Source organism: Hibiscus syriacus, unplaced genomic scaffold (genome assembly GCF_006381635.1).
Source record: "Hibiscus syriacus cultivar Baekdansim isolate YM2019G1 unplaced genomic scaffold, ASM638163v2 tig00111403_pilon, whole genome shotgun sequence".
Lineage (NCBI taxonomy): Eukaryota > Viridiplantae > Streptophyta > Magnoliopsida > Malvales > Malvaceae > Hibiscus > Hibiscus syriacus.
Genome location: NW_024063083.1, coordinates 468,088 through 492,300, shown reverse-complemented (window position 1 = coordinate 492,300; position 24,213 = coordinate 468,088). Strand labels below are relative to the sequence as shown.

The following is a 24,213-nucleotide window of genomic DNA, read 5'->3' as shown; positions in this document are numbered from 1 at the left end:
TGTGTTGTAGCTATTAAATCTCTTTTAAGTGATTTTCCTAAGCAGAGGAAAGAAAAGAGATTATCTATTTCAGTTGTGCTAAAATCTCTTGTTTTAAACTTGAGATCATTTTTTCCTGATGTTAGGAAAAAATCGAAATTCATTTTGAATGAGGAAAAATCATAAAGAATTTCATATTGGTTTATGAATTTTAATCTTGATGATTTGTAACTTCTCAAAACTTTGAGAATATAATTATGTGTAAACAAAACTTAAGTTTGTTAAAATATAGTTTTATGGCTAAAACTCATAACAAACTTTACTCTAGTATGATTGAGTATTTGTTTACACGTTTTACAAGACACTTATAGATATCCTAAAATGTTAGAAATGTGGGGGTGTCTTAAAATGTAGATTAAATACATAAACTCAAATAGAAAATATTCTATCAACTTCTTCTAGTATTTCTGTTAGGTCTTCTCAAGAAATTGATTTTGAGACTAGAAGAAGTAAAAGACTATTTGGACCAAATTTTATCATTTCCTTTATTTCTGAGATAAATGATTTAGACTTTCTTTCTGATCATATAGCTTAAATATTATATGAGGATCCTAAAAATGCTATAAGATCTATCGATGCTAGTTTCTAGAAAAGCGCATTATTAATGATGAACTAGAATCGATAATGTCTAATCATACTTGGGATTAGTTGACTTGCCTAGAGGATTTAAACCAATCTGTAGCAAATGAATCTTTTGGAAGAAAATGAGACAAGATGGTTTGATCCAGTGGTAAAAGGCAAGGCTAGTTGTCAAAGGGTTCACTCAAAAGTTTGTTTTAGACTACTTTGATTCTTACTCTCCCGTTATGAACATCTCAACGATACGTGCATTATTTGCACTAGCCTCCATTCATAAGTTGCAAGTACATCAAATGGATGTTAAGACTGCATTTTTTAATGGAGATCTATATGAGAACAATGGTACAAGAAATTTCAAAAAACTATATTTAGTTTTGGTTTTGTTGTGAATGGTTCAGATGCTTGTGTGTATTCGAGGATGTTTGGTACTGATTACGTCATCATAAGTTTTGTATGTTGATGACATGTTGATTTTCAGTTCTAACATTGAGTCCATTAACAAAACAAACAATTTCTTGTCTACTAAATTTGAGATGACGGATCTGGGAGAAGTTGATGTAATCTTAGGAGTCAAAATTACTGGAAAAGGGTTTTCTTTATGTCAAGCACACTATCTTGAGAAAGTGTTAAAGAAATTTGACAGTTTTGATGTCGTCCCTGTTCGAACCCTTGTGACACTAGCATATATCTCTTTAAGAATAAAGGAAGTAGCGTTTCCCAAACAGAATATGATAAATTCATCGGAAGCTTAATGTTCTTAATGAACTATACTCGGCCTGATATTGCTTATGATGTGAGTAGACTAAGTAGATATACTCATAATCCGAGTGGTGAACACTGGATTGCTCTTAGACGCTTACTGAAGTATCTTAAGGGTACTTTGGATTGGAAACTTGAGTTTGTTGGCTATCCTGCAGTACTGGAAGGATATTATGATGTCAACTGGATTTCTGATAATGATGAGGTAAGCTCTACGAGTGGGTTTGTTTTTACTTTAGGTGGAGCAGTAATCTTGTGAAATCATCAAAGCATACTTGTATTGCTCGTTCTACCATGGAGTTAGAGTTTATAACTCTTGACCTAGCTGGGCAAGAAGCCGAGTGGCTCAAAAGCTTGTTAGCAGATATTCTGTTGTGGGAAAAATCGACTCCTCCGATTTCTTTGTTGTGTGATTCGCAAGCTGTGATATGTGTACAATGGTAAGGAAAGACACATTCGCATAAGGCATGAATCAGTTAGACACTTAATAAAGAATGGAGTGCTCTCTTTAGAGTATGTGAAGTCGGAAAGGAACCTAGCAGATCTTTGGTCCTAGATTCGTCGAGGGGGATGGGTCTAAAGCCCATTGGTTGAGGAATTCATGGTGGATACCCAACTTAGTTATCTAAGTTCCATGTGGTCAAACGAAACCATGGAAAGACTCATAGTGCACATTCCTACTGCCTATCCCTATGATGAATAATGTGCATGCCCAGGATGAGCTTAATTGCTCTTAATAAATTCATAGCCCAGGATTTGGGTGGTCTTAGTGAGAAAGACTTGATGAATTTACCGATTTTGGCTGAATATCTATTCTTAATAAGTTCATAACCCAGAGTGAGTGGGTATTCCTAAATGAGAAGGAAATAATGAACTTACCGACAGAAAGGTTGAGTTTGTTAAACTCTTAATAAATTCAAATCCAAGTATTTGGATGGTTCTAGTAAGAATGACTTATTTAATTTACCGATAAATGAGGTTGAATATTTATTTTTAATGACTTCTTAGCCCAGAGTTTGGGTGATTCATTAATAATGAACTTGAAGAAAGTCACCATACCCTTTGTGAAGTTGAGCTATTATAAAAGCTCTTAATTATTTCATATCCCTTTTAAGGGTGGTTTATGTCGAGATAAACGTGATGAAATAACATATGTAAGTGAGAAGGGTTAGCCGCCTTCTATGAAAAATATTGGGCCATTTTTCTAGCACACTTACTAGAATCCTGAGGTAAGATGGCCAAATATATACTTTTGTATATATATATATATATATATATATATATATATATCTTACACATCGAGGACTCAGGTGGATGAAGGTGTTAGTTAGTTGTGTGTTATGAGTTTACCCCTATCTTAGAAAGTTCCAGACTAGTTTCACTTATCTAAGAGAAGGATTGCTCATCATCACTATGTACTAGTTCCAGATACGTTCACTAGTGCTTAAGCAACTGATCTCTCTATTTCTCTTCTCGTGTTTTAACTTCTTTGCTCTCATCTTTACGAAAGAATTCTTTCGCATTAGTGGGGGAATGTTGGTAATGCTCAATTTGTAACAGTCTTTTAATGGTTTTTAATTCTATGTTTAATAGAATTAAATTGTGATTTGAAAGTGACTATTTTGCCCTCATTATTTAGCTTATAAATAGAGGGTAATTTCATTCACTTTGAGATATCCCAAGCAATTATTTGCTTTAAAACACTCCTCTCTTTTGAGTGTTGTTTGAGTTGAGAGAAGAGCAATACCACCAAGTTCACTCCAATTTTCGGGTGTACGAATTTTTGGAGAGCCGTGTTAACCTCAGGGGGTTGTTCGTCCATTGTAGTGATTACACACATCGGGCGAATTTGCTTATAAGGCAGTGGATTACCACGACACGGTTATCATTCTGATTGATTATTTTATTTAATATTTTCCAGTCAGTGCTAACGCCTCGTTTTGCAGCAGTCTATTTTACTAACAAGTGCCGATGGTCGGTCCGGTAATTATAACCCCCCTAAATCTCGGCGTGTGTCTTAATGTATTGGGAGGCTTGTTGAATCTTGAAGTTGGTAACGTGCCGACCCAGCAATGCTGTAGTTTGATCCGAGGGTTGGTTGATCTTGAAGTTTCGGTTTGTCTCTGTACGGCTATTAGAGCTAATGTGTTGGACATTATTAAACTCGATGTTCCGATTTCGTTGAGCCTCCTACTCAATGACTGTGGAAGGGGAACCTCCACCGATTATCTGTGCAGCCCTTGATTATTGTTCCTTCCACAACCATGTTCGGTTTGCTTTGCTTTGATTTTAATGTGTTTGTATTTGTAATATTGGCATTGTTTGTTGTAATAAGCCTTAATTTGTACGAGTATTACACATTTATCACGTGCTAAGGTGTCAATTCCTCAATCTTAATCAGTTTACCAATTAAAACAGTGTTTCAAGCTCCGATAACGGATGCCAAATCTTTGTGTCGGCTAATTTTAGTATTGATTCATGGCCTCCTGCTTTCGCATACCCAAGCTGCTTCCAGATCATCTTTCAACTTCCTCCCGGTAGCAATAGTAGGAAAGGATTTATGATAATCACTCTATAAAATATTTACTTTATCATATATTAAATCACTACTTTAAATAAATGATATACTTCTTATCATCATTTTAAATATGTAGTAAATGTCACGTTAACACTTTAAATATGTAATATATGTCATATTATCACTTTAAATATATAACACATATTATTCCACCACTTTGAATACATGCAAGTGTCACGTCATCACTTTAGACATTTGACACGTGTGACACCATCATTTTAAACATATAATATATGACATGTCATCAATTTAAATATGTGATATGTATCACGTCATCACTTTAAATATATAAAACTTACTACATCAACGATAAATGTTGAATATTAATTAACTAACAATTTTTATCCAATCAATAGATATTTTACCATAAAATAAAATATCGGAAACTAAAAAAATTAAGATCATATGATTTTTCGGTTAAAAGTTTGAGATTTTTTTAACATATTGCTAAATCAATTTTGCTTGTATATATTAAAACATATTAATTTATTTTGTTATAAAAAAATTTATATTTAAATTCGTTAATTAATTAAGTGATCAAGAAAATTTATGTAATCTCACATTATGAAAATTCGCATTTACCTTAAAATATTATATTAAAAAAAACCAAATGTGTGTAGACCTTTTTGAAAGTTAGAGATCCAGTAGGGTTTCGGCCATAGACCACAAACCAAATGGGTATTTGAAGAGGCCCAACCCCAAAATCTAATTCTTCCGATAGATATTTTTAAGCTATTAGATCAGATAAGGCGCTGACCCCCATTTTTACCACTCCTCTCTGCAAATATTCAACCTTTATCTTTCTCTAACCATGCTCTCTTCAACCTCTCTCAATCCCAAAACTCCCTTCTTTTTTCCATTTTTAATCCAAACCCCATCTCTTTTATCTTCTCATCTTCCGTTCTCCCCTTCAAAACCCCTCCTAAAACCCATCTCAGCCACTCTTATCCCCTCCACTCCCCAACCTCAACAGCAACAGCTTTATCAACCTTTCAGGCCACCTCCATCTCCACTCCCTTCTAAATTCCGCTCACTCGACGCTCTGGGTCGTTTAGACGTGTTAACCGACCGGCTTGGCCTTTGGTTTGAGTATGCCCCGCTTATCCCGTCTCTTTACCAGGAAGGCTTTTCACCTCCTTCCATTGAAGAAATAACTGGGATTTCTGGGGTTGAACAGAATACAATGATAGTTGCTTCCCAGGTAAGAGCCTCTCTTGTTGAAGCCAATACTGATGAAAGTCTAATATCTTTTTTCGATACCGGTGGTGCTGAATTGCTTTACGAGACTAGGATTTTGAGTTCTTCCCAAAGAGCCGAAGCTGTTCGATATATTATTGAACAAAGGTTGGATGCTAAAGGTGCACGGGATTTGGCTAGAGCTATGAAAGATTTCCCGAGAAGGCAATTGGATAAAGGTTTGGGAAGCTTTGATTATAATCTTCCTGGGGATTGTCTGTCGTTTATGTATTATAGACAAAGTAGGGAACATAGGAATCCTTCTGAAGAAAGAACTACCAACTTGAAGCACGCATTGCAATTGGCTGTGTCTGAGAGTGCTAAAAACGAGGTTTTGCAAGAGTTGGAAGGTAAAAAAGATGGAGAAGAAGAGAAGGAAGATTTGGGAAACAGGGTTCGGGTTCCGGTCGTTAGGATGCAGTTTGGCGAAGTTGCTGAGGCTACTAGTGTGGTGGTTTTACCTGTTTGTAAGGCGGAGGAGGATGTCGAGCTGATTTCGGAAGCACCTTCGGAATATACAAGTGGAGGGGATTTCGGTGTTGTGGAGGCCGAGAAAGGGTGGAAAAGATGGGTGGTGTTGCCCGGTTGGAAACCGCTAGCAGGGCTTAGAAGTGGAGTTGTTGTGGCATTCAGTGATGCCAGAGTTATACCGTGGAAAGCGAATAGCTGGTATATGGAAGAGGCTATATTGGTGGTTACGGATAGGAGTCGAAAGGAGGTCGAATTGGACAACACGTTTTACTTGGCGGTGGTTAATGGTGGGTTGAAGGTGGATACAGGTTCAGAATTGAAGGCAATGGGTGTGAAGGAGTGTCTAGGAACTGTGCTACTGGTGGTTAAGCCACCTAGAGACGGTACCGATGATCAATTGAGTGATGAAGATTGGGAATGAAAAGAATCGAAAGCCAGTGATTTTGTTTTGATCCTGATAGCAAATAGAGATTACTGGAGGCCATCAATGTCCATGTAGTAGCTTGATTTATGCAACATTCTATTCATTGCCAAATGATGGCTTCAATTTTAGGTAATGAACTCAAGTATAATACTCTGCTGCACTGTTCGCAGGAGGTAGTTCACTGTTTGTTTCATATCATGTAATGCATAAATTGATTCAACTATGAATGTCGTATCATCCTTTCTGTTAAACTGTGCTCGATATGCGTTCTAATGTTTCGTTAACTGTATCGGAAAAGTACATTAAAGCATCATAATCCTCTTAAATAAAGGCGATATGAAATTGTTTTAAGCCATATGAGTGGATTTATTTATTTCTTCAACCTCAGAAAAGCAAATGCAGAATCATTGTAATCCTTAGAGGAGTTGAGATAATCTTTAATCAAGGTCTGCTTGTACAAAGGTGGACTGTTAGCTGATAACAAATCCTTTATGGACCATAAAGCCTGTTGGGTGCTTGAAAATGGGTTGTGAAGAAACATGCCACTGATATTCTTGGCCCTACACATTTAGCCAAAACCCTGTGCTCACTGATGCTCAACTTGTCATTCGAGATTAGCTGCATTGAAACGACAACAAAACCGTCTGATTTTCCAGAAAAGAATCGGGGAATACAAGAGTTATGCCCTCAAATTTTGATACCGGCGTTCTTTAAGAGGTCACTGATATTAACTATGAGAGCCCCCTCCATCGGAGCAATATCGACCCAGCGATCTTGATGAAGAACTTGGAGTCCTCTTGTTTGATCTTGTAAAAGGATATTGAGGAAGTCGGGGTCACAGTGTTTGGCATGTCCAATTGTCCGGTACGGTTCGCGGCAAGCCGGGTAATTGTGACAAACAAAGCTATGCTGATAACTCCGTAAAAAGACTATTTTTAAGGCCCTTTTCACTTAAGTTATTGTTTGTTTAAGGGTACATATAGGTCATTTTAGATATATGTAGCTGCATATAATTGCATTTGTGGTGGTTGTGTTATTTTATTTTATTAAGGTGCTATATGAGGAGGAAGGTGTGATTTTTAGTGATGTGCAGAAAATAACAAGCAAAATAGGCGAGCTGGGAAGTAATGCCACGGAATCACACGTTGCTGAAGCAGATTGAAATGCCTTGGCATTTCTGGCGCAGAAAACGACAAAAATATACAGCTGTACATGGACAGCTGGTTCTGCACGTGAAATGATGGCTGTAACAGCCTGCTAGGGGACCACTGACACTTGGAGGATAAGGTTCATGCACAACATGTGATTCTAGGGGTATGAGAGGTATTTTGCACCCAACAATATCCCAACAACCTCATCATTACCCATAGATATTTTTTATTATATATTACACCTCACAAGAAAGAGAGTGTGTGGAAGAAAGGAAACGCATACTGTAGCAGAAAAATCAGATTTTTATTTTCCCTTTTCATTTCTTCCTCCTTGGGTTTTCCTCCATTGATAAAGCTTCAAGGAGTGGTGAGCTAGGCGCCGAGAGGAGCTAGCGAGCTAAGGTGGTTCGTGGTGGCCAAGGAGACCTTCGGTGGCGCGCGTCGAAGGCTCTTTCTCACTTCCCTTTGCTCCTATTTTATTTATTTTATTTGTGGGCTGTTGGAACGAATATTTTATTGATTTTTCTATGAATATTTCGAACCCCACCATGAACTAACTTATTTGGTGGTGGTTGGTTTAATGGATGTTTAAACTATTTTTAATGGTATGTTTAAGTTTATTTTGGTTCTTTATTTGCTTTGCTTATGAATGCTTCACCATCTAGGCTTGTAAGAGGCATGGAAATGTCCATTTCTTAGATGAAGGTTAGGTGTTCGGAAGAATCCTAAGCTAAAAATACTTGTAAGTATTCGGAAGAAACGCAAGACAAGATCCTCATAAGCAATGGGTTATAGTATTTTCAAGGGGCTTTGAACCGGCCTAGGAGTATTATAACCTAATCCCTTAGATCTCAGAAGAGACTAGGATATGATTTTAACGACTAAAAAGGGTGTCTTTATCAATAGGGTAGGCTGTCCAACATCGTTGAGTGAGAGCAGATGCCTTGACATCCTATTCTGTTAGGTTCCTGTGAGAACATTTTAGGAAAGCCCTGTCGAGTAAGTAACGACCATGTAGCTTAAATCTGCCTGAGAGATAAGTTTAACATCCTTAGATCAATCCTTACCATTCATTCCATTGAAAGCTTGTCACGTGAGGATTATCTTCTTTTTATTTATTTACTATTTTTTTTTTACCATTTTCCTTTGCCATGACATTTCTTTTTGTTACTCATACACATTTCATTTACCTCGGCATAATCATTTGTGAATATCATTAGCTATACTTAATTAATTTAGAATAGTGCATAAATTTTACTCAATATCCTTCCAATCCCTATGGAGACGATACTCACTCATCACTATATTACTTTTGCGATTGTGTATACTTGCACATTATTTGCGTATAATTTTATAGTACTCGCAATACGCAACAAGTTTTTGGCGCCGTTGCCGAGGATTGGCAATTGATGATGTTGAGTTTAGTTGTTGCACCGTTTTATTTATTTTCTTTGTACATAGTTACTTGTTTTTGTGTTTACCTTTTTCAGGTGTTACGTTGTCGCATGACACGTAAAAGACCCAAAGAACCATTATTTCATATAGAACCTGAGGCTCATGTTGTTCAAAATCAAGTGAAGGATCCTGCATTTCTAAATGCCACGAAAATTCCAAATGCTAGGAATGCTGCTCGACCACAAACTATTAGAGATTACTTAGCTCCCACCTTAGATGACCTACAACCTGCTATTATACCTCCCAAGATTCAGGCAACCCAATTCGAGCTCAAACCAGTTATGTTCGACATGTTGGACTTGATTGGAAAGTTTGGTGGTGCTCCTCATGAGGATGCAAGGCAACATGTTCGAGAATTTTTGGAGGTCTGTGACTCCTTTCGACAAGAAGGTGTGCATGAAGATGTGCTGAAATTGAAGTTATTTCCATATTCTTTGAAAGATGATGCCAGGGCATGGCTCAATGGATTACCTTCCGGCTCGATAAGGTCTTGGGCTGAATTGTGCAAAAAATTTGTGGTACGGCATAATCCACCGAATATGAACAACCATCTTAGGAATGCCATAGCATCTTTTCACCAAGCTGATGACGAGTCAATGCATGAGTGTTGGGACCGCTACAAAGAATTGCTTCGCAAATGTACCAACCATGGATTCCACGACTGGACTCAAGTCGTGATGTTCTACAATGGAGCCAATACACCCACGAGGATGATGCTAGATGCCTGGACAAATGGCACTTTGCTTGACAAATCACCTGAAGAGGCTTTTGGCATTCTTGATCGAATTGCTAACCATGATTACCAATTTCCCTCTTCAAGGTTTGAAACTATAAGGAAGGCATATGGGACATTCAAGTTGGAAGCTGAAGATTCAGTGTCGGCCCAACTCTCTACCATCACCAATATGTTGAAGAATTTGCAACATTCTAATGAGGTGAAAGAAGTGAAGGTTGATAGTTTGGCATGTCTGTTATGCCAAGGCAATCACCATGAATGTGAATGCCCGAACAATCAAAAGTCCATCAACTATGTGGGAAGCTTCAATGGATGGAGTCAGCATCCCAATTTCTCATGGGAAAATCAAGGAGCTTTTAATGTCAGTCATCTCGCTCAGCAGCAGTATATGGATGAGCCCCCAGCCTTGCGAATGAATATGCAATGGCATAATAAGGGGACAACATCTTCTCTTAATACAAGTTCTCTAAAGGCCACTATGCAAGACTTTATGGCAACTACAAAGGCTCTATTACAAGATCACGATGCATCTATTAAGAGTCAAGAAGAATTATTACAAAGCCAAGGGGCAATGTTGCAAAGTCATAATTTGTCTTTGAGAGCTTTGGAAATGCAAGTGGGTCATATTGCCACGGCATTACAAGAATACCAACCAGACAGATTGCCTAATGATACTGAAGTCACTAAGGCTAAAGGCAGTGAGCAATTTAGTACATTCACCTTAGGGAGTGGCACCCAGATCTACAAAGATGCTAAGTTTGGGGAGGAAACACTCGAAGAACCTAGCTATGAGATTGTGCATGAAGAATCTCATTTGCAAGAGGACTTACATTCGCTGGAGAACAAAGCTGGAGGTTCAATAAGTAAACCCAATGATGACAGGCAAAATAATGCCATGGCAAAGGACACCCCCACTAGCAGGAGTTGATGACCAAAGGGAAGCTGCAGAATTTTGCCAAGGCAATTTTTCAGGCACTGGTGATTACTTGAAGCTCGATGAAGAAGACAAAGATGAGCTTAAGGATATTTCAAAAGAGACGGGTCAGTCTAGCTTACTCATAGCTAGATCATGTACGAAATCTGAACCTTTGGATTTCATTGAATTTCCTCATCCTAAACTCCAAGTAGTTGTCCATTTTTCTAGGCTAGAAAGTGTGAAAGAACTAAGGAATGAAATGGAGATTAAATTCCCTGATGAGAAATTATTATTTGCCACGGTATTGTCGTGGTATGCTGACATTATCAATTTTCTCGTTAGTGGTATTTTGCTTTCGTACTTGAATAGCCAGGGCAAGAACAAGTGGATGCAGGATGATGACCCCTACTTCTTCAAAGACTTTGCTGCCCAAGCAATTAAAATATGCCATGGCAACGGGGAGCGAAAAGAGATCCTATTTCACCACAAATTAGCTTTATGTGGAGAACACTTAAGAGGAGAGAAGACTACTGCAAAGGTCCTACAGATCGGGTTCTATCGACTTACACTGAAGGTGGCGCTGTTATATATGTGGAGCATTTTTTGTCTATATTGGTGCTCCAATAGAACGCGACAAAAATGCCATAACAATTCATGATATTTTGGAGTTTGCATCCCTTGAACCCTTTTTAATTTATCTTTTAGAAGTTTTATTTTGTCGTGAGTGTTTGTTTGTTTATTTTTATTTGTTTTATTTTTTTTAGTTTTAATTTTAATATTATTTTTTTTAGGACAAAGGGTGTTTTGAAGGATGAATATGATGAAATCTCACGAGGGAACTTCACAGGATGCTGTAAACCAATATGCCACGACAAAGCTAGATGCAATTGAGGCTCTAACAAGACGCAGTTGTGGCACCTGTTCACAAGGAGTTGCTCCCACATTGGGCTTATAATCTTCTAGTCATTCTGGACGAGATCTTGCCATCATTTGAGGATGTCATGACATTTGCAAATGTCACTCAGCAAGACAATACACCCAAGCCAGAGGATGCTAACCCAGTCAGTATGGACTAGATGACGTCTGAAGTCATCTGTTGGGCGTATGGAGACCTCAATATCTAAGAACACTGAAGGCCCTAGCACACCAGCTGCTGAACCCAGTTCTGATCCTGACAAAAGCCCCACATCACTGAGGAAGTGCACCAGACGCAATACTACTAGCACTGCCAGCGCGACTCCACCACCATCTTAGGAAGACAAGGTACCTTGCATGGAATTGCATCGCATCACATAGCATGTAGTCTAGTTTAACTTAGTTTTTATTCAGCATTGAGGACAATGCTTCTCTCAAGTTTGGGGGAGGTAGTGTTCTTTGTAGAACATGTGCATGATAATATTAGCATAATGTTATGCCATGGCATCAGTAAATGGTAGGACAGTTAGATGGAAATGTTTTGATGATACCTGATGAAGATGAACTTTTTAGGCTAGAAATTAAATGTAAATGACTATTGAGAATGATAAAACTGACTCTAGGGCTTGATGCTTTGTGAATTATTATTACATGATTTGTATGTTCTCTATACTTAATGAACTTACGAAATTTTTATGAAAGAACTCTGGTTAGCCTTGGCATTAAAATATGGTATTATGCTTAAATGATAAATCAATTAAAAAAAACTCCCTTATCTCTGAATTTTGTTTAATCGTGAATAAATGATTCGGCATAGCTGTAGAGGGACACTCCTCTTTGCCGTGGCATTGCCTGGAACTCTCTTTAATAAATGGCAACCACGCGCATACGAGTGAATGAAAGTAGTCACGGGATGACTCTACCTAACTAGCTTGGGGGTGGAAGGTATGCTCCCTTTCACCTATAGTGTGGGATGGTAGGTGTGATGAGCTGACTCCCTTCGTAGCAGCGTAAAAAAAAGGAAAAAGTGAAAAAAAAGAAAAGAAAAAAATGTGTACTAAATGAAAATGGAGTATAAATGTGCTTAATGAATGAGTAAATGCCGTGGCGAAACTAGGGAACTCAATTAGAAATTGCCTAAATTCGTTAAGTATAGATTAGATACAATCAATCACACACACAACACCATAAAGGATCTTGACCTAGGGAAAAGTACTTGAATTCTTGATATGTCAAGCATGTTGAAGCCAATTTTTCTGAGGGTTGAAATTCAAATTTTGTCTTGTTGCCCTACTGTTGAAAATTGTCATGACATTTTGATTGTGTTAATTATTATCCATTGCTTGAGGACAAGCAATAGCTTAAGTTTGGGGGTGTGATAACTCCGTAAAAAGACTATTTTTAAGGCCCTTTTCACTTAAGTTATTGTTTGTTTAAGGGTACATATAGGTCATTTTAGATATATGTAGCTGCATATAATTGCATTTGTGGTGGTTGTGTTATTTTATTTTATTAAGGTGCTATATGAGGAGGAAGGTGTGGTTTTTAGTGATGTGCAGAAAATAACAAGCAAAATAGGCGAGCTGGGAAGTAATGCTGCAGCATCACACGTTGCTGAAGCAGATTGAAATGCCTTGGCATTTCTGGCGCAGAAAACGACAAAAATATACAGCTGTACATGGACAGCTGGCTCTGCACGTGAAATGACGGTTGTAACAGCCTGCTAGGGGACCACTGACACCTGGAGGATAAGGTTCATGCACAACATGTGATTCTAGGGGTATGAGGGGTATTTTACACCCAACAATATCCCAACAACCTCATCATTACCTATAGATATTTTTTATTATTATATATTACACCTCACAAGAAAGAGAGTGTGTGGAAGAAATGAAACGTATACTGTAGCAGAAAAATCAGATTTTTATTTTCCCTTTTCCTTTCTTCCTCCTTGGGTTTTCCTCCATTGATAAAGCTTCAAGGAGTGGTGAGCTAGGCGCCGAGAGGAGCTAGCGAGCTAAGGTGGTTCGTGGTGGCCGAAGAGACCTCCGGTGGCGCGCGTCGAAGGCTCTTTGTCACTTCCCTTTGCTCCTATTTTATTTATTTTATTTGTGGGCTGTTGGAACGAATATTTTATGGATTTTTCTATGAATATTTCGAACCCCACCATGAACTAACTTATTTGGTGGTGGTTGGTTTAATAGATGTTTAAACTTTATTTTTAGTGGTATGTTTAAGTTTATTTTGGTTCTTTATTTGCTTTGCTTATGAATGCTTCACCATCTAGGCTTGTAAGAGGCATGGAAATGACCATTTCTTAGATGAAGGTTAGGTGTTCGGAAGAATCCTAAGCTAAAAATACTTGTAAGTATTCGGAAGAAACGCAAGACAAGATCCTCATAAGCAATGAGTTATAGTATTTTCAAGGGACTTTGAACCGGCCTAGGAGTATTATAACCTAATCCCTTAGATCTCGGAAGAGACTAGGATAGGATTTCAACGACTAAAAAGGGTGTCTTTATCAATAGGGTAGGCTGTCCAACATCGTTGAGTGAGAGCAGATGCCTTGGCATCCTATTCTGTTAGGTTCCTGTGAGAACATTTTAGGAAAGCCCTGTCGAGTAAGTAACGACCAGGTATGTAACCCCCTTGACCCGGCCTATGCGTTTCGACTAAGTCTAGTGGATCACATTATAATTATTAAAGACATTTTTCGCAACCGCTATTCCATCAATATAAAATCACATTATAAATAACATGAAATTATAAACAATTTATACTATCAAAATCTAACTCGTAAATATAGTACAAATAAATAATAATTTAATTTAAAACATGTCTTCAAATTCAAAATCACAATAAACCGAGCAGTATTAGCAAAAGTGTTATCATTATAAAATCCGATATTTTAAAATAAGGTCCATGTCACCAAAATAAAGTCAACTTGCCAGATAAAAACATTATCTGATTTACTTCAAGAGATATGTTGATCCTCCAAGTGCTCGAACCAAGGTATCTACCCAACAGTATCTGAAAGGGGGAAAACATTTTCAAAAGGTGAGCTAGGCTCAGTGTGTCCCAACATTTCCATAAAATCACAATAGGTACAAATCATAGTCCAGTAATCTCACAAATTCGTAAAATAGTTTAACTTTTTGAAAATCATAGTTTAAACCCTTTTCTGGTACACCATCAGTAGTTCCCAAAATTATTTTCCATATAGCTTACTTTATGCACATAGCAAAAAGAAAGCCGACTTAAGGATAGGCTCTGAAGCTTGTATCCTTAAGCCCAAGTCAATAAGTCCATATAGCTTACCCTAAGCACACAGCAAAGGAAAGCCGACCTAATGAAACATCTTGGGGCCCTCAAGAGTCACATTAGGCCCAGTTAGCTTGATCAGAGCTATTCCATCGTAATTCAATTCCAAAATTCAATTGCACCGTGACACAAATTCCATAAATCCAAAAACATGGTAATCATATACCATTTCAAAACAAAAATTAGATAGCAGCCATATTCCATAAATTGTCACATTAAATTGGTGCATCAATAAAACAATAACCAATGAATTCGGTGTACCATATATTAAAACCAATAAAACAGTTCAGTAATAAGTAGGGAACACACCTCGACAATAGATTCAAATAACAAATCTACTGATTGTTGGTTTCACCACGCTCTGCTACAGTTTTCGAACGGGTGAATATTGGCACACGTGGTTTAACTGATCTAGAAGAGCTGGGTCGAGCTGTCGAACGATCCGGAGAGTCTCTTGTACCTTCAAACAATAATATTTATCAGTCTCAAATCCTATTTAATTGTTCAAAGCTAAACTTCTTAAGTATATACACATTTTTTCAGGTTTGACTATCAATTTGAGGTATTTCGAGTCTGAATTTGGCCAAATGGATTGCGGAATCGGAATCAGGGTGTCGAAAAACATAAAGTATGACTTTTCAAAAATTCAAATTCTTGGTCAAAGTCAAAGTCAACCACTTTGACCGTAGATTTGGAGACATTCGGATTCGAATTTGACAAAACGGACCACGGAAACGGATTCGGCACGTCGAAAACTATCAGGATAGGTATACTCGAAAAAGATTAACGGTCGTTTAATGCTTGGTCAAAGAAAGTCAACGGTCAACGGTCAACGGTCGGGTCGGGTCAACGGTCGGTCGGGTCGGGTCAACGGTCGGGTTGGGTCAGACCGGTCAAACCGGTTCGAACCGGTTGAAACCGGTCAAACCGGTCAGAACCGGTTGAAAACCGGTTAAACCGGTTTCCAGCAGCCACTCGCCCTGCGGCGGCGCGTGTGGCGCGTGAGGCGTCCTTCGGGGCCCTAAAAATCCCGGAAAAATTTCTAAAAATTATTTTGAGCGATTTCAAGATACTTACAACGATCAGTTCAAATTTCTGGACGGCGGAAAGCTCGATTTCAAATCGGCCGAATCTTTGACTGCACCACCTCCTCACGCGCCGCCGTCTACGGCGGATAAGGTTGACACCGGTGAACTCGAAACGGCACAAGGAACACGATGGTGCGGGAGGTGTCGTAAACGGAGCAACGATCAGCGGTGAATTTAAGATTTCCTCGGCGATAGAGCTAACAAAACCGTCGCTACTTTGACTGGAAATTCCCGACGTTTGGCCGCGTTTCGCTTCAATTAATTTGAAGGGTTTGTTCCTCGCTCGATGATGAAGACAACGGTGGTTTTAAAACGATGATCGGAATTTGGACGGCGTCGGAATCGGAGTTGGAAACTGCGTATGGGAAAGGAAAATTGGGAGCATTTTGGTTCTGAAAATCAGAACCAAATGTACGCTTATAATCAAAGCTGCCGACAGTTTTAGGGTAAATTCAAGGCTTGGTCCTTGGATTTCCTTCACTTCTAAAATGGCCTATAAACTCTCATAAATTTTGATTTAGTCACCAACAATTTACCAATTTTCACAATTAACCTCCAATTTCAATTAAATATTATTTTGTAAATATTCGGGTTGTTACAATTCTCCCCCCTCTACAAGAAATTTCGTCCTCGAAATTTACCTTATGAGAATAGTTGAGGAAACTGAGCCTCCATTGACTCCAATGTCTCCCAAGTAGCTTCTGAGGGGCCTCGATTACTCCACTGAACTTTGACCATTGGAATTCGTCTATTCCGAAGAACTCGTTCATCTCTCTCCAAGATCTGAATGGGCTCCTCTTCATATGACAAATCAGGTCTCAACTCTACTTCTTCAACCTGAATAATGTGACCTGGATCTGGACGGTATCTCTTCAACATTGATACATGAAAGACATCATGAATACGACTTAGCTCAGAAGGCAACTCAAGCTGATATGCAACAGGTCCTACCCTCTTCAAGATACGAAATGGTCCAATAAATCTTGGACTCAATTTACCCTTACGCCCCGAATCTCAATACTTTCTTCCAGGGTGAAACTTTCAAAAAGACCCGATCTCCCACTTCAAACTGTATATCCTTCCTTCTTTGATCTGCATAAGATTTCTGCCTATCAAATGCCTCTTTCAGACGGTCACGGATTAATCTGATTGTGTCCTCCGTCTCTCGCACTAACTCAGGTCCCAACGTTTTCCTATCACGCAACTCAGTCCAACAGATCGGAGTGCGACATTTACGCCCATAGAGCGCTTCATAGGGTGCCATACCAATGCTGGTCTGATAACTGTTATTGTAAGCAAATTCAGCCAACGGCAAAAAGTTCTCTCAACTACCATGAAAATCGATTACGCAACCCCGCAACATATCCTCCAGAATCTGAATTACTCTCTCAGATTGACCATCAGTTTGTGGATGAAAGGATGTACTATAATCCAATCTCTTTCCCAAAGCCGTATGTAACGCCTTCCAAAATCTCGAAGTAAATCTCGGATCTCGATCAGAAATAATAGACAATGGAACACCATGCAATCTGACAATCCCTGAAATATACAATCTTGCCAGCTTATCCAAAGTATAATTTACTCGCACCGGAATGAAGTGAGATGACTTTGTAAGTCTGTCAACAATCACCCAAACTGAATCTTTTTTCGAATGAGTCATCGGCAAGCCAGTAACAAAATCCATAGTAATACGCTCCCACTTCCATTCAGGAATCTTGATAGGCTGTAACAAACCTGATGGATGTTGATGTTCTGCCTTAACTTGCTGACAAGTCAAACACCTAGCCACAAAGTCATATATGTCTTTCTTCATACCAATCCAATAATACCTCTCTCTCAAATTCCGGTACATCTTATCTCCTCCGGGGTGCATAGCATATGGACTACTATGAGCCTCAATAAGGATAGTCTGCCTCAACTCAGCATCATCAGGCACACAATATCTACCTTTAAAGCATAAAACTTCATCCTGATCAATTGCGTAATCTGTGTTTGTCCCCTGCTCTACTTGCTCAAAGATGGAAAGCAATGAGCTATCAAGGGACTGCTTAGTTTTGATCTCATCAACCAAGGTCGGCTTAACTTGCAATTCTGCTAACAAAGTGCCATCGTCATATAAATTCATCTTGGCCATTAAAGAACTCAACTCTGATACCGTCTTTCGACTCAAAGCATCTGCTACAATGTTAGCTTTACCAGGGTGGTAATCAATCACGCAATCATAATCCTTTAGGAGCTCTAACCAGCGACGCTGTCTCAAATTAAGTTTCTTTTGGGTTAGAAGATACTTTAAGCTCTTATGATCTGTGAAAATGTAACACTTCTCTCCATAAAGATAGTGTCTCCAAATCTTCAAGGCAAAAATTACTGCTGCCAACTCTAAATCATGAGTAGGATAGTTACTCTCATGCGGCCACAGCTGACGGGATGCATAAGCCACCACCTTACTTTCCTGCATTAAAACACAACCAAGTCCTGAATGTGAAGCATCACTATACACTGTAAAATCCTTCCCGAACTCTGGTTGGATCAACACCGGTGCTTGAGTCAAAACCGCCTTTAATTTCTCAAAGCTCTCCTGTTGTGCCTCGCCCCAGTCAAACAGCACATTCTTCCTTAACAACTTTGTCAAAGGAGAAGCAATGATCGAGAAGCCCTCAACAAAACGTCGATAATAACCAGCCAAGCCCAAGAAACTGCGGATTTTAGATACGTTCTTAGGTCGTTTCCAATTCATAATAGCCTCTATCTTGCTGGGATCAACCTGAACACCTCGCGCAGAAATAATATGCCCCAGAAATGACACTTCTTGAAGCCAAAACTCACACTTGCTTAGTTTGGCATAGACGATGCTCTCTCAAAGTCCGCAGAACGATCTTCAAATGCTCGTCATGCTCTGCCTCAGTACGAGAATAGATCAGAATATCGTCAATGAAGACCACCACAAATTGATCCAAATATGGTCGGAACACCCGATTCATCAAATCCATAAAAGCTGCAGGAGCGTTCGTCAAACCAAAAGGCATCACTAAAAATTCATAATGACCATATCTAGTGTGAATGGTCGTTTTTGCAACATCAGATCCTTTAACTTTCAATTGATAATACCCCGAACGAAGATCAATCTTAGAGAATACAGTAGCTCCTCGCAATTGATCAAATAAGTCATCAATCCTGGGTAATGGGTATTTATTCTTGACCGTCATCTTGTTCAATTTCCGATAGTCAATACATAATCTTAGTGACTCATCCTTCTTTTTCACGAATAGAACTGGAGCTCCCCATGGTGAAGTACTATGTCGGATAAATCCTCGATCGAATAATTCTTGCAATTGGACTTTCAACTCCTTAAGTTCCTTTGGAGCCATACGATAAGGTGCCATAGAAATAGGTGAAGATCCTGGATAAGTCTCAATCTCGAACTCTACATCTCTATCAGGAGGTAACCCATGCAACTCCTCCGGAAAAACATCAGGAAACTCACTAACTGTACGAATCTCCTCGATCGTGGACAATGCACCTTTGGTGTTCAAAATACAAGCAATGAAGGTCTCATATCCCTTCCGGATCATATGATCAATTTCCATCGCTGAAACTATATTGGAGAGATAACCACGCCGTTCACCAATTAACACAACAATTCGACCATCTGAAGTCTTCAGAGTAGCCCGCTTGTATTCGCAATCCAGCTTTACCTTGTGTTTATTCAACCAATCCATTCCAAGAATTAGATCGAACTCCCCTAAAGGAAGTTCCATAAGATCAGCGAGAAATATTTCTCCCTGAACCTCGAGAGGACAACGCCGAAATACTTTATTCACTAATACCGCTTGTCATACTGGACTTGTAACTGTAACAGTATTTTCAGTGTTCTCGATCGGAATCTGAAGGTTTCGAGATACTGAGCTCGATACATAGGAGTGAGTGGAGCCATTGTCCAATAATGCAAAATATGGGGTAGAATAAATAGTAAATGTACCTGCAATAACCTCAGGCTCATCTCTGTCATCACGACATCTAGTTGCATAAACTAAAGCTGGCTGTCTAGCCTCAGAAGCTGTTGGCCCTCTATTTTGCTGAGGTCGGGCTCTACTGTCTGTCCTGGACGTTGATCCTCGAGTCTTTCCTTGACTACGATCTCTAATTGGGGTCTGTACTGTAGTCTGCGAACGCACAGGAGTTTGGGTAGTGGTCTGCTCAAACGAAACTAACTGAGGACAATCCCTTCGATAATGACCACTAGATCCACACTGATAGCAAAGACCCATCTTCTTACGACACTCTCCTGAGTGCTGTTTACCATAATACTCACAAAGGGGCCCATTATAATACGACGAGGAACCGCCTCGACTGACAGCTAAAGGTGAGGATGCTGCAGGCCTGAAACGTGTATTGCTTCTCTGAGGGGCTGAAGTACAAGTCCTCTTTCCGGACTGTACTGATGACTCCAACGGGCCTGAAAATTTCTTAGATCGATCTTGATCAACACGCTCTCTACCAGAAGCTAAAACCTTCACCTCTTCCGCATCTTTGGCTCTGCCCACCAGCACATCAAATATCTCATCCTGATGGGTTACAACTTGCCTACGCAGCTCGTATCTGAGTCCAAGGGCAAATTTACGACATCGATCTCTCTCCGTAGGTACCATACTGAATCCATACTTCAGCAACTTCAGGAACTCGATCTCATATTCAGAAACAGTCATGTCTCCCTGAACCAGGTCTTGAAACTATTGTCGTCTCTGAGCTAAATAGCGCTCCCCCAGAAAACGGCTCCGAAAGCGATCCTTAAAGAAATTCCAGGTCAAACGATCGGTAGGAACACTACTAGTCACTGACTCCCACCAAGTGTAGGCATTGCCATCTAACATCGCCACAGCACCCTGATATCTCTTAGTTGAGTCCAAACCCAACTGATCCATGCGTCTCTCTGTATCCTGGAGCCAATCCTCAGCTTCAGTAAGAGCTCCACCTATCTGTCCCCCAAAAGTTCTAACTCCATTGGCAATCAAAGTCTGCGAAATAGGAACCTCAGATACAACACCAGTAGCTATAACTGCTCCCTGTATTAACTGTAGAAATTGTCTACCAAAATTCTCATCCAAAGCAACTCCGGTAGACTCTGACTCAATATCGGTCGCTCCTATTATCGGTGTAGTCATGCCAATACCAGCGGCAGGAGGCAGATCCGTTGGGGTCGTAGGAGCATGATCACCTATCGGAGGTGGGGGATATACCCGTATCTCATCGATCGGATCTGCGAATCTAGCCACTCGACCTCGTCCACGGCTAGTTCGACGACTACGTCTAGCACTCATTTTGATGGATCTCAAGTTTACTACAGAAGATAAAACTTAGGGTTAGATAAGCACTTGGAGTCTCATACATAGTTAAAATCTTAATAACTTTGTGACATGGCCTTAGTAACTCGTTTTGTAAAATATTTCAAAACCGTATTTTCAATGTGGACTCATATACAGTCCGAGGGTTAAAAACCAAAAGCTCTGATACCAATAAATGTAACCCCCTTAACCCGACCTATGCGTTTCGACTAAGTCTAGTGGATCACATTATAATTATTAAAGACATTTTTCGCAACCGTTATTCCATCAATATAAAATCACATTATAAATAACATGAAATTATAAACAATTTATACTATCAAAATCCAACTCGTAAATATAGTACAAATAAATAATAATTTAATTTAAAACATGTCTTCAAATTCAAAATCACAATAAACCGAGCAGTATTAGCAAAAGTGTTATCATTATAAAATCCGATATTTTAAAATAAGGTCCATGTCACCAAAATAAAGTCAACTTGCCAGATAAAAACATTATCTGATTTACTTCAAGAGATATGTTGATCCTCCAAGTGCTCGAACCAAGGTATCTACCCAACAGTATCTGAAAGGGGGAAAACATTTTCAAAAGGTGAGCTAGGCTCAGTGTGTCCCAACATTTCCATAAAATCACAATAGGTACAAATCATAGTCCAGTAATCTCACAAATTCGTAAAAGAGTTTAACTTTTTGAAAATCATAGTTTAAACCCTTTTCTGGTACACCATCAGTAGTTCCCAAAATTATTTTCCATATAGCTTACTTTATGCACATAGCAAAAAGAAAGCCGACTTAAGGATAGGCTCTGAAGCTTGTATCCTTAAGCCCAAGTCAATAAGTCCATATAGCTTACCCTAAGCACACAGCAAAGGAAAGCCGACCTAATGAAACATCTTGGGGCCCTCAAGAGTCACATTAGGCCCAGTTAGCTTGATCAGAGCTATTCCATCGTAATTCAATTCCAAAATTCAATTGCACCGTGACACAAATTCCATAATCCAAAAACATGGTAATCATATACCATTTCAAAACAAAAATTAGATAGCAGCCATATTCCATAAATTGTCACATTAAATTGGTGCATCAATAAAACAATAACCAATGAATTCGGTGTACCACAAATTAAAACCAATAAAACAGTTCAGTAATAAGTAGGGAACACACCTCGACAATAGATTCAAATAACAAATCTACTGATTGCTGGTTTCACCACGCTATGCTACAGTTTTCGAACGGGTGAATACTGGCACACGTGGTTTAACTGATCTAGAAGAGCTGGGTCGAGCTGTCGAATGATCCGGAGAGTCTCTTGTACCTTCAAACAATAATATTTATCAGTCTCAAATCCTATTTAATTGTTCAAAGCTAAACTTCTTAAGTATATACGCATTTTTTTAGGTTTGACTATCAATTTGAGGTATTTCGAGTCTGAATTTGGCCAAACGGATTGCGGAATCGGAATCAGGGCGTCGAAAAACATAAAGTATGACTTTTCGAAAATTCAAATTCTTGGTCAAAGTCAAAGTCAACCACTTTGACCGTAGATTTGGAGACATTCGGATTCGAATTTGACAAAACAGACCACGGAAACGGATTCGGCACGTCGAAAACTATCAGGATATGTATACTCGGAAAAGATTAACGGTCGTTTAATGCTCGGTCAAAGCCATTTTAAGTTTTGGTCAAAGAAAGTCAACAGTCAACGGTCGGGTCGGGTCAACGGTCGGGTCGGGTTGGGTCAACGGTCGGGTCGGGTCAGAACCGGTTGAAAATCGGTTAAACCGGTTTCCAGCAGCCACTCGCCCTACGGCGGCGCGTGTGGCGCGTGAGGCGTCCTCCGGGGCCCTAAAAATCCCGGAAAATTTTCTAAAAATTATTTTGAGCGATTTCAAGATACTTACAACGATCGGTTCAAATTTTTGAACGGCGTAGAGCTCGATTTCAAATCGGCCGAATCTTTGACTGCACCACCTCCTCACGCGCCGCCGTCTACGGTGGACAAGGTTGACACCGGTGAACTCGGAACGGCACAAGGAACACGATGGTGCGGGAGGTGTCGTAAACGGAGCAACGATCAGCGGTGAATTTAAGATTTCCTCGGCGATAGAGCTAACAAAACCGTCGCTACTTTGACTGGAAATTCCCGACGTTTGGCCGCGTTTCGCTTCAATTAATTTGAAGGGTTTGTTCCTCGCTCGATGATGAACACAACGGTGGTTTTAAAACGATGATCGGAATTTGGACGGCGTCAGAATCGGAGTTGGAAACTGCGTATGGGAAAGGAAAATTGGGAGCATTTTGGTTCTGAAAATCAGAACCAAATGTACGCTTATAATCAAAGCTGCCGACAGTTTTAGGGTAAATTCAAGGCTTGGTCCTTGGATTTCCTTCACTTCTAAAATGGCCTATAAACTCTCATAAATTTTGATTTAGTCACCAACAATTTACCAATTTTCACAATTAACCTCCAATTTCAATTAAATATTATTTTGTAAATATTCGGGTTGTTACAAGGTAGCTTAAATCTGCCTGAGAGATAAGTTTAACATCCTTAGATCAATCCCTACCATTCATTCCATTGAAAGCTTGTCACGTGAGGATTATCTTCTTTTTTATTTATTTACTGTTTTTTTTACCATTTTCCTTTGCCATGACATTTCTTTTTGTTACTCATACACATTTCATTTGCCTCGGCATAATCATTTGTGAATACCATTAACTATACTTAATTAATTTAGAATAGTGCATAAATTTTACTCAATATCCTTCCAATCCCTGTGGAAACGATACTCACTCATCACTGTATTACTTTTGCGATTGTGTATACTTGCACATTATTTGCGTATAATTTTATAGTACTCGCAATACGCAACATATGCCCTTCCATGCACCCCTTATCGGAGGTGAGAAGGGTTGAGACCAAGTGTTTCGGACAGCAACCCGAAAAGAATATGGCCTAAGCTTTGAACATGCTCCGAGTACTCTATCAGTTGCTTCTCTGTATTTCAGGTTCTTATGTAAAATTTGTATCAACAAAAGCATGTGTAACCTTCCTATCTAGAATCTAATTACGATTCCGGTGCAAGTACCAAATTAGCGAAATAAATGAAGAGTTGGGAGTTGGGAGTATTATGTTTACCTGCAAGTAGCTGGAAATTCATGTTGGGGTGGAGGATTTGGAACCATAACACAAAACAAAGA

The 24,213-nt window shown here is 39.2% G+C and overlaps 2 protein-coding genes across 2 annotated transcripts; one reads left to right on the top strand and one right to left on the bottom strand.

The window, feature by feature from the left end:
• Positions 1-4,711: 4,711 nt before the first annotated feature.
• Positions 4,712-6,337, top strand: LOC120162644 (rubisco accumulation factor 1.1, chloroplastic-like). Its single transcript, XM_039172755.1, has one exon. The coding sequence runs from the start codon at positions 4,767-4,769 to the stop codon at positions 6,081-6,083; it is 1,317 nt and encodes a 438-aa protein (XP_039028686.1). The 5' UTR covers positions 4,712-4,766; the 3' UTR covers positions 6,084-6,337.
• A 463-nt stretch (positions 6,338-6,800) lies between these two features.
• On the bottom strand, positions 6,801-24,198 carry LOC120162643. The gene is made up of 3 exons (XM_039172754.1): positions 24,152-24,198; positions 23,886-24,010; positions 6,801-6,990 (listed from the first exon to the last, which is right to left on the bottom strand). The coding sequence occupies exons 1-3, from the start codon at positions 24,196-24,198 to the stop codon at positions 6,818-6,820; spliced, it is 345 nt and encodes a 114-aa protein (XP_039028685.1). The 3' UTR covers positions 6,801-6,817.
• Positions 24,199-24,213: the final 15 nt, after the last annotated feature.

Coding starts and splice junctions, on each gene's coding strand:
- LOC120162644 (XM_039172755.1), top strand. CDS start 4,767: ATGCTCTCTTCAACCTCTCTCAATCCCAAAACTCCCTTCTTTTTTCCA.
- LOC120162643 (XM_039172754.1), bottom strand. CDS start 24,198: ATGGTTCCAAATCCTCCACCCCAACATGAATTTCCAGCTACTTGCAG. Junction 24,011..24,151: donor GAATTTCCAGCTACTTGCAG/GTAAACATAATA, acceptor CCTGAAATACAG/AGAAGCAACTGATAGAGTAC. Junction 6,991..23,885: donor GGGTGCATGGAAGGGCATAT/GTTGCGTATTGC, acceptor TTATCAGCATAG/CTTTGTTTGTCACAATTACC.